The sequence below is a fragment of the Cibotium barometz genome, chromosome 38 (assembly GCF_041138505.1).
Source record: "Cibotium barometz isolate CiBa-2024 chromosome 38, ASM4113850v1, whole genome shotgun sequence".
Lineage (NCBI taxonomy): Eukaryota > Viridiplantae > Streptophyta > Polypodiopsida > Cyatheales > Cibotiaceae > Cibotium > Cibotium barometz.
The window spans coordinates 13,038,891-13,050,152 of NC_141083.1; the positions used below are offsets into that span (position 1 = coordinate 13,038,891).

At 42.1% G+C, this 11,262-nt stretch overlaps 1 protein-coding gene across 1 annotated transcript; it reads left to right on the forward strand.

Moving 5' to 3' along the window:
- The first annotated feature begins 1,669 nt into the window (after nt 1-1,669).
- Nucleotides 1,670-9,255, forward strand: LOC147616366 (cation/H(+) antiporter 19-like). Its single transcript, XM_086777159.1, has 5 exons — nt 1,670-1,867; nt 1,981-2,982; nt 3,062-4,194; nt 8,230-8,316; nt 8,886-9,255. Exons 1-5 carry the CDS (start codon nt 1,670-1,672, stop codon nt 9,253-9,255), a joined length of 2,790 nt encoding a protein of 929 aa, XP_086633285.1.
- The last annotated feature ends 2,007 nt before the right edge of the window (nt 9,256-11,262 follow it).

The following is an 11,262-nucleotide window of genomic DNA, read 5'->3' on the forward strand; positions in this document are numbered from 1 at the left end:
AGAGACACTTATCCCCCTAATCTCCCAAGTAGTCAAACAAATATGCTGCACTTTTCTAGCACATTGTATCTGAATGAAATCAATGGCCTCAACATCCTTGATTTGCAAGAGATACATGCAAATCAGCACTATGTGTAACTAGCATATCAATTAAAGGGTCTTTGTAGTATGATGTTAATCAAGATACCCCGATGGTCTCTATTTTTCAAGGAGAAAAAACCCTTATCAAATTTTGCCTAGTATCCAATGCATGATAATTTCTTAAGTCATAAAATTTTTACTTAAAATCATTGAAAACACGGTGTTTAATTACATGAGAGTGTGTATTTTACCCCTTAGCATTAGAGGGTCATTATATGTTGTCCTTTTCTTTAACATTCCAGTTGTTTAATTTTTGAATCAGTCTTGCAAAAATTTGCTTGATTAGAAAAACTCAACTTATCTTATGAAGCATAATAAAAAGTGTAACTAAATTCCATGTTTTTGGAAATATAGGTATATGAATATTGAACACCATTGTGTAAGTGAAGTACATCGGAGGCTAAAAAAAGAATAACTTAACTTGTAATTGTAAACAATTTAAGTAGAACTTAAATGAAACTATCTTATGTGTTATTGCCTACTACCCCACACACACACACACACACACACACACACACACACACTTTGCATGATATGTTCAGAAACCGATGTAGCATTATCCTCTTGATTTCCAAAATCATTTGTCAAAGCACACACTTTCCAATAGCATAAATTGCCCAACAACATGTTGAATGCATGACCAGAGTTATATAATTAAGATTGATCATGAGTTGTTAATACACATTGTTGAAATGAAGTTAAAAAGTTTTTGAGCTTATGAAATCTTGAACAATGGTATGGTGTATTTAATAATTGATTTTTGAAAGTCCCCCTACTCATTTCAAGATGACCAAGATAGCATAAGCCATGGAGGAATTAGTCAGAAAAAGACAATGCCGTCTAGATGTTGGTGTGTGAAGAAAGGGTCTTATAAACACTTTCTGACATGAATCGGGTGGATTCATTGTTTCTTCAAATAGCTTCATGTAAGCAACAAGGATACGAGCATACTTTGTTCATGTTGCTTGGTTGCTTGTAAGAAAGCAACAAGTAATATATGAAGTGATGGGGGAGTGGGACAAATAATATGCATTGCGATTCATTCATTCACGTGAGGGGAGGAAATGAACCAAATGGAAGAGGGAAAAACGTGTAGCTTAAGTCTATGTATGGAAAGGAAGTTTTGTGGACTCAAAACTCAGTTATTATTATGCATTATTATTGTCGAGAGGCTGTTCACCACCTCCGTGTGTGTGTGTTTTTTTTGTGTTGCTGTGTCTCCTTAGTCGCCCATCAATCTCTTTCCCGTGCACCCTCTGATCAGCCCCACACGCTCTTTGATTGATCAATCCATAAATCAATTGCATGGTTTTGAATCTAGTAAGATATGTTTGAATTTTAATGGATAGTGTAGCTGACTTCATTGCCTGTAATATTATATCATGGTGCAATCTCTCTCCCACCCCCCCCAAACCCACCCCCCACCCCCCCCCCCCCCCCCCCCCACACACACACACACACACACACACACACATAAACTATAAGTAGAGTTTTTTTCCATTGCATTGGCGCAAGTAGAGAAGAAAGCATGGCTTCCAACTCCACCACCCCTTGTTATCCAGCTGTCCGAGAGGCAGTCTCCAATGGTGTCTTGCAAGGTGACAACCCAATCAACTTTGCGTTGCCCCTCCTCATCATTCAAGTTGCCATTGTGCTCCTTGTCAGCAGAACCATGGCGTTGCTCTTCAAACCATTCCGCCAACCACAAGTTCTAGCAGAAATCATCGTACGTTGGCATCAAAAAAAGATGGCCATACTTCACAGTTTTGTGGTGCATCAGAGTTTACTGGAACTAACAAAACATTTAAGATCGGTTTGCTTGCTTGCAATGTTTTTCAGGGAGGAGTTCTTCTTGGGCCATCTGGCTTGGGCAGAAACAAAGCTTACCTTGATGCCGTATTCCCTCAAAACAGTCTAACTCTCATTGATACCATAGCCACTCTGGGTTTGCTCTTTTTCTTATTCATGGTTGGCTTGGAGCTTGATCTGAATGAGATCAGAAAGAGTGGAAAACCTGCCCTCATCATAGCCTTGTCAGGCATAAGTTTACCATTCGTAGGTGGGGTTGGCATTGCAAGTCTTCTCCATGAATCACTGTCTGTAGGAGCAAGCTTTGGCCCCTTGGTTGTCTTCATGGGTGTCCCGTTATCCATCACTGCATTCCCTGTGCTAGTGAGGATAATGGCAGAAAGAAAGTTGCTCACCACCGACCTCGCCAAGATGGTGATCCCGGCTGCGGCCATCAATGATGTCTGTGCATGGATTCTCCTCGCAGTTGGAGTGGCCATATCTAGCCCTAGCACAAGCCCTGCCACCTCTGCATATGTACTCCTATGTGGCATGGGGTTTGTTCTCTTCATGCTCTTCATGGTGAAGAGATTCATGGAATGGATGGCACACAGAGTTAATGGGCGAGAGACGGTGAGTGAGATCTATGTATGTGTGACTATGGTGGGGGTATTACTAGCCGGATTTACGACAGATGCCATTAGCATACACCCTCTCTTTGGGGCCTTTGTGTTTGGCTTGATTGTGCCCAAGGAGGGGACCTTTGCCCAAACGCTCATTGAGAAGATGGAGGACTTTGTGACTGTGCTAATGCTTCCTCTTTTCTTTGCCTCTAGTGGGTTGAAGACCAACCTTGGGAGCATCAACAGCGCCAAAGCCTTGGGTTTTCTTGTTCTTCTTGTTCTTACAGCTGGCCTTGGCAAGATTGCTGCCACTGTAGTGGTTGCATTATCACTGAAATTGCCATTGCGCGAGGCCTTTGCGTTTGGGTTCCTGATGAACACTAAGGGACTTGTGGAGCTCATTGTCTTGAACGTTGGAAAGGACCTTGGGGTGAGTACGATTAAGTTGGAAAGGCTGTACTGTTGGTCTCCCTTGTATGCTGTTTTGATCTTACTACGATTGGCTGCAGGTGTTTGATGATCAAACCTTTGCTATCCTGGTGTTGATGTGCCTAATCTTGATGTTCTTCACCACGCCCGCAGTGATGGCATTGTACAAACCGGCAAAAAACCCAGTGCCACACATCACCCGCAAGCTCGATGGCGGGGACGTCAAAAACAAGGACGAGATTCGTATTCTGGCATGCATCCATGGTACAAGGAGCATACCACCTCTGCTAAATTTAGTGGAGGCATGTAGAGGCACATCAAACAAGAAGTCTCTCAAGCTCTTTGCCATGCATCTAATTGAATTATCAGATAGGGCCTCCTCTATGATGACCTTAAGCAAAGCAAGGACTGAGGACCATGCCTCCACCCATTCGGAGGACAACATCCTCATCGCGTTCGAGGCGTACGGCAGGATCTCTAAAGTTCCTGTCAGGCTTTTACGTGCAGTTTCGGAGCTCAGCGACATGCACTACGATGTGTGCAGCTCGGCAGCCGAGAGGAGGGCGACCATCATCATCTTGCCATACAATTTCTACCAGAAGGAAGATGGCACAATAGAGCACATGAATCCGGGGTTAAAGGCACTTAATCTTAGGGTTATGCAGCATGCACCTTGCTCTGTGGGTGTACTTGTAGACCGGGGGGTATGGGGGTCAGACCAGCTCTCAGAAAGCACAGCTAACCCTCACAGAGTTGCGGTGGTGTTCTTCGGAGGGCCAGACGATAGAGAGGCTTTAGCGTTTGGGTGCAGGCTTGCAGAGCATCCAAATGTAAAACTATGGATTCTCAGGTTTAAACCTAATCAAGAGCAAGGGCAGCTTGATCATGTGATTGACATAGACGAATCTACTAATCAGGATGATGAAAACCTTGATGAAGAGAGCTTAGCTACGGTTAGGTCATTAACAGAGGAAGCAAGAGACAACTCATGGCAATCTATATTCTACGAGGAGCACATGTATAATGTCAACCCCACAGAGGCGGCAATGCTTGCTATTGCTAAATCTACTGATTTCTCACTATTTTTGGTGGGAAGGGGAAGCATCACACAAGCGGAAAGGCACTTAGAAAACTCAGAGTTGGGTGTCGTGGGTGACGCCCTTGCGAGTGCGGGTGGTGAGATGAGATCTTCCATTCTGGTAATCCAACAGCACAAGTAAAGCGACTACAAAGTCTATAAAATACACAACATGATGAAGTACAATTAGCAAAAACAAATCTACATAGCCAGTTGCAGAGTTACACGTGCCTTTATTAGCGAGCGACAAGCTAGCAAGATAATGGGGTGGGCAATAAAAATTTCAACAGTACAAAGACGTAGCTTGTATAATGGTGTAAATTTTTCTATTTTTTATTTTGAACCACAACCATGACTACTTGGTTTCATATTATGAGTATGCATATTCACTTTTTTTGTGTGTGTGTGTGCGCGCACTCTCATTAATTTATGCCTTATTGTCTTTGCCTTAGAACGCGCAGGCTTTATCCATGTGTGGTGCCCCACCCCTCCCCCTTACCCACCACTTGCATGACTTTGAAATAAGAAAAGCAATCAGCCCAGAAAGTTCACACAAGCTAAACCAGAAAGTTCAGCAACACACGTTCCTCACATGGCAAGCTTGATTGATACAATTAAATAAGTGATTTTCTTTTGTTTTATTAGGATTTTTTAGATTTAGCAAGAAATCAATTCGAGTCTACTAGTTATGGCAAGTTTTTTTTTAAAAATTTACCAACAAGCGCAAGAATTAATTAAGAGAGAAAATTTACAAAGTCTGGCTGAGAATCAGCACAACACTTATAACAATTACAAGACTCTTTAACGCATAGCTTCAATTCTGGATTGCAAAATAGATAAAAAACGAAAGGCCTCCTCCGTCTTCATTTGGAGCGCACGTTGCTGAGCTTGTGCTTGGTTGAGTTGAAGGTTCTCTAAGAACTGCATCTTGTGTGGTATACAATCTCATCTGTACCAGGTGGACGTCATGGATCTGCACATGAAAATCAGTAAACAAATTTCTCAGATTTGGAATCTGGTAAGCAGCCTCAAAAGCAGTCGCACATCTATCTTTCCAAATTAACCAGAGGAATTCAGCTCTAACTCCGGCCCAACAACGTGAGAGCACCCCAACCGAATCCCCTAAAAGGAGTTGTTTAGCAGATGGCAGGCAACCCAGAGTAACCCAAATCGGAGATAATATGTCAACAGATCTCTGACAATTTCTGAATAGGTGCCCAATATCTTCGATGCAAAGTTTACATCTAGCATAAACCCCGTCTGAAATTCCACATTTCCTGCACTTGTCACATGTCCAAATGGCTTTGTGCATAATCAGCCACATTAGCACAGATTTCTTAGGCTGAATCTCCTTAGACCAGAGTGAGTGGAATTTGAAGTTCCATTGGCGCTTGTCATATAGGACTGCCCATCTCTTGTTGAGAATCACATGTACAGGGGTAGACAGTACAGCTTGCACATGGGGGGGTGACAGAACGCTGTGCCTCCTCTCCAACATAAGCCTTTGAGGGAGATGGGCTCGGAGACTGAAATCTGCCAGGCCATATCTTCAGGAAAGATGCTGATACGTTCTTGCACCAACCTAACTTCCCAAGGGAGGAGAGAGAATTTTAACAGCAGCTCATCATTAGTCATCCACCTATGGGAGGGAAGGTGCCACACGTCAGCCCAAACTTTGATTCCCTTCTTGTGAATACGTAGAGCAGTAGGTATTGAGATGCTGGACACCGGAGGCACTGGACTAAGAGGAAACCGCAGAGAGTCGAAGGCTCTGATAGCGTAGCTATGTCTGCTTTCCCACACAACTCCTACTTTGTCACGATATTTGTTCCAAGCTCTCCATAAAGAACGAAGCAGATCAGAACCTTTAGGTTTGACAGATTCATGACCTATCAAGATAGTAATCCAGGGCAAATCCTTCCATCCTGAGAAGTTTTCCAAGGAGAATTGGTCAGAGTTTCTGAATAGCAAATAGGAAGAGCATTCCTCAGGGTGAGAGACAGCTCTAATAATAGTCTTAACAGCAAGACGGTCAGCCCTAGCGAGAATATCTACTACCCCCAAACCTCCTTTATCCCTGGGAAGGCAACAGAACTCCCATTTGACTTTGGCAGCTCCTCTCCTGAAAAGGTCTCTTGACCAAAGGAAGTTCCTACACAACTTTTCAATTTCCTTTAGATGGGAGTCTGGGGGTCTCCAACAGGTGAGGAAGAAAAGGATGTAAGCAGCTAAAAAATGATTAATTACCAGCACTCTGCCCGCTAACGAAAGCTGCATACCCATCCATCTATTCAGCTTACCCCTGAATTTTTCAACTACCTAGTCCCACCTTTGTTTCAGGGTAACTCCGAAGCCCATAGGAATGCCTAGCAACCGAAAGATTTCACCAGCCCTAATGCTCTGACAGCCCTGCTGAGTCAACCACAAAGGGAGATTTCCTTCTACAGAGAACACGTCGGTTTTTGTATGATTGACCTTTGAGCCAGAAGCTAAACAAAAGGTGTCCAACACATTCCAAAAGGTCAGGAGAGAATTCTGATCATTGATGAGCAAGGCGTTGGTGTCATCCGCAAACTGAGAGAGAATCTGAACACCGTTTGAGCTCGGAAAGGGAATGCCTTGGATTAGCCCCAGTCTCTGGGATCTTTGCACTATACAATTCAAGCTATCCATAGCTATCACAAACAGTAGAGGAGCAAGAGGACAACCCTATTGGCCAGGGGGAAAACATCTGACAATGAATTGTTAAGTGCCACTCTAGCTGAAGCATTGCCAAAAAGGGTCTTAACAAACTAGATCAAACCCCATCTGAGTAGTACAAAACTCCACTCCAGCCTGTCATCATAGGCTTTGTCAAAATCAACTTTGGTAAAAATAAAGTCAATCCCTTTCTCCTGAGCATACTCTACTCCTTCCCAAATTGATATTACAGCTTCAATAAGTCTTCTTCCACGGATGAACCCTTTCTGCTCTGCTGAGATGTGTTTCATTAAGCTGGGAGTGATCATGCAGGCAATCACTTTGGCGAGCACTTTATATACAGAGTTCAACATAGTCAGAGGCCTCCAATTCTCAAGGAGATCCTTAGGACCTTGTTTGTGGATAAGTTTTATCACTCCCGTATTAATAATAGTGGGTAGGGCAGAGTACTTCACCGATTCTTCCCAAACCCTCTGAATGAAAGGGGCAATCCAATCTTTAAAAGAACTCACCCGGCTAACCATCCAATCCAGGAGTTTTGTTTGGTTTCAAACTCTCTATGGCCATCTTAATTTCTGAGATTGCAATAGGTACATCAAGTTGCCTTGCCAGCTCTGCAGAGATGACATTATATCTAGCCTCCCAGACCGTGTCACGAGCCTTAGCCTTCAGCACACTGGACTGTTCAGGTGTACTAAAGAGCTTTTGAAAGTGATTGCGGACCAGCACACAGTTTTCCTCCTCAGTCCTAGCTGTGCCATCATTTGTGGACAGCAGGGGTACAAGATCCCTCACTTGTTTTTTCCTTAGGATCTTGAACATTTCTTTAGACGGGCGGTCAATCCTTCCAGCCCACCACTCTCTAAAGAACACCGTGGCATGCTTGAAGGCCTCAGATCTAATATGGGCCCTTAGCTTGGTGATCTCTTCTTGTTCCTCAGCTATAGCATTGATCTTGGCTTCAAGTTCCATAAGCTGGAGATAGATAGCTTCTCTCTTTTTCCTTCTAATGATAGTAACCTCTTTCCTAAAAACAATGAGAGCTTTTTGAGACTCCCTCAGATCTTGAGACCAGGCCGCGACAGGGGAGTGCGCTTTGCTGAATGCGTTCACCCAGATCTTCTTGAGTTCTTTTTGCACCACCTTAAGCTGGAAGGGGGAAGCGTCAGTGTGAAACCAAGAGTTTCTAACTTTGGTGGCTTTGTCATCCAAGGTGACTACCAGAGGATAATGATCCGACAAGCAAGAGGAGAATTTAGGTTTGGACTTGACCCTGGAGTAGATGTTGGCAAAATCCGAAGAGATGTAGCATCTGTCTAGCCTTGCCTTCCTGGCATTATTGCCAGAGGAGTAATTCCGCCAAGTGAACTCAGATTCCTCTCCTACATCCCACAAAGAAAAGAGCTCTTTGACTTGGTCCCACCTCTCTTTCTCTAGTCCTTTGATTACTTGTCCCAGGCCTTTGTATCTATCTGCTATGGACTCCACCATGTTGAAATCTCCTACAATGACTACAGGGCCATCCATTGCACTGAGCTCACTCCACAAATTGGCTCTGTCAGCAGCAGCACCCCCTGCATAGACGGAGCAAATCTGAAACTTAACTGGTTTATCTATCTTGGCTGAAATCCAGTTAGAGCCCCCAACAACCGAGTTAGGGGAGACATCCCAATTAGCAGGTACACCCAGGACAGCACCTCCAGAGCCTCTAGAATGCGACGAAGAGAACCATCTATGATTCTTAGAGACCTCCTTAAGACGGCTAGATAGATTGTTGCCATTGGTTTTGACCTCCTGGAGAGCTATTATCTCCGATTTGTTAGAGCGGAACCACTGTTTTAGCTTCCTGGCTTTGATGGGGTCTGAAAGCCCCTTGATGTTCCACGAGATAATCCTCATTTATGGGACTTCTTATTGGATTTCTTGGATAGAACTCTGATGGGCGAAGCTTGTGAAGCAGCTTGCATAGGTCTTTTGTGGTCTTTGTGAATCTCCATAGGAGTGGAAAGCCCAGCCTCCTCCACTTGTGCTTCCTTGCCTTTAAAAGTAGAGGTGTCTCCCGCCAGAACATTAGCGTTCAGTTCTCGCATTACAGATTGATCATTTTCATTGACCTGATCTTCCAGAGATTTGCCCACCTCTGCTTCTTCATCAGAGCCCGAGAGAAGAGACTCATCAACTTCAGAATCAACCCACTCTGGCAGAGAGGCAAGGAGGGCAAACTTGTTAACAGATTTAGCCCTAGTCTTAGAAGCGTCCTGCCAGGTTTCTTTGGATGCCCTCTTAGGGGGGGAGGCTCTAGATGCTTTAGGGGCTTGCTGGAGAGGGGTGGCATTTGGAGAAGCAGGGGAAGGGGCGTTGACGGAGGTAAGTCGCGGGACAGTTTTTGACGAAGTGCCCAGCGGCACCACAGTGAAAATAGGCGGATGGGAGGTATTTGTAAACTATGGCTTGCTCAAAATGTTCACCATCGTCGGTGAAGATATCAATCGCTGAGGGGAGATCCAGCGAAATGTCCATTTCTATGAGAACTTGAGGGTGCCAAGAAGGCATAGGGCCAAACCATACCAAATTTAATTATTTTGCACACATGTGCACGTCTAGATTATTATGTCCAATGTACACCTTCGTTGTCCAGAACTTATGATTTTTACGGCAGATTGTACCCAATCTTGTGTTCTTTGATTTTTATGTTCTTGAGTTTATGTTATGGATTGGTGCAAAATCTATGGTAAATTTATTTATTTATGTTTTTTATAATAAATATTTAATTATTATAAAAAATAAACATATTTAATTTAAACACACACACACACACACACCCACGCACGTGCACACGCACATATACACACACATATATATGTATTTAATAAATAAACATAAAAAGTATGTGTGTGTGTGTGTATATATATATATGTATGTATGTATGTATGTGTGTGTGTGTGTGTGTATGTATGTATGTATGTATGTATGTATGTATATATGTATGTGTGTGTCTGTGTGTCTTTATAATTCTGACGTTTGCCTAAGAGAGGGGAAAGAGAGAGAGAGACATAATTCACTACTCAACAAAGAGATCTATGAGAACTTGGCCTACACTCCCATGAGAGAAATGCATAGAGTTTTAATAGGCATTAAACTTGCCATAACCAACAATTTCTTAGTATATTTGAATAATCTTAACAAGCCTTAAGGAACAAAATATTCTAATTACATACTCGTAACAACTAGTTGTTGCAAGGCTTAATAGTGTTTTGGTCTACATGCACAATTTATGGCTCTCAATTTCTACTTGGTTTACTTATTCAGAATACGATCATTGTGGCAATGGTGAAACCTCTTTAGAACTATAGCAATAATATGAAGCTTTAAACTAATAAAACTTTAGAAATAACAAGAAGAAATTACACGCTATTACTATAAATATCAAGAAGAAATTACACGCTATTACTATAAATACACAAGCTAAACCAGAAAGTTCAGCAACACACGTTCCTCACATGGCGAGTTTGATTAATACAATTAAATAAGTGATTTTCTTTTATTTTATTAGGATTTTTTAGATCTAGCAAGAAATCAATTCGAGTCTACTAGTTATGGTAAGTTTGTTGTCTCTCAAAACTCTATGCATTTATGTATAGGACCTTTGGTACATGGAGATTTGAATATAGCACAAATTAATTAATTAATTAATTAACTATAGACTTTGCACCAAACCATAGCATAAACTTAAGAATATAAAAATCAAAGAACACAAGATTGAGTGCAATCATCCACCTCGACGTGTGTGGCTCCTCTCTCACACGCGGTATTTGAATCATATTTCATAAATTTAGTCCTTGAAGCCATAAATAGCATAGCTTTTCCAAAATTGGGCTTTTACAAAATTGAACCATAGTACAATGCTTTTAAAGTATCTTATGGAAAATAAAACTTGCCCAACATATGTACAATTATGGGCCAAACCATACCAAATTTAATTATTATACACACATGCGCACATCTAGATAAAAACTTGGTATAGATGCGCATATAACCGCGCATATATCCACGTATATAGCGGCGCATATAGCCACGCATATAGCCGTGCATATAACCACGTAAATCCCACCAGATCGTAAATTCGCCCATGGTACAATTATGGGCCAAACCATACCAAATTAATTATTATGCACACATGTGCACAAAGTAATTAGTATTCACGTTGTTGACCTTAAAAAAAAACCTTTAAAAGTTCTTCACAAACATCTTAGATAGTGCTTATGTGGTTTTTATTTTACCTTCATTACATAGTACTTTTTCCACACAAAAACACATGATGTGTTAGTTTCACCCAATAACATCATTCTTGATAATGAAATAGAGTGACATGTCCTTTGAAATAAAATTTCAACTCAATCCATGGTTCAAGGAATAAGTTGAGGATATTTTTATCTCTCCTCTCTCTTGGATCAAACCGAATCAAAAAGGAACCAAACTAGGTCCAAATCTAGTCCAAATTCA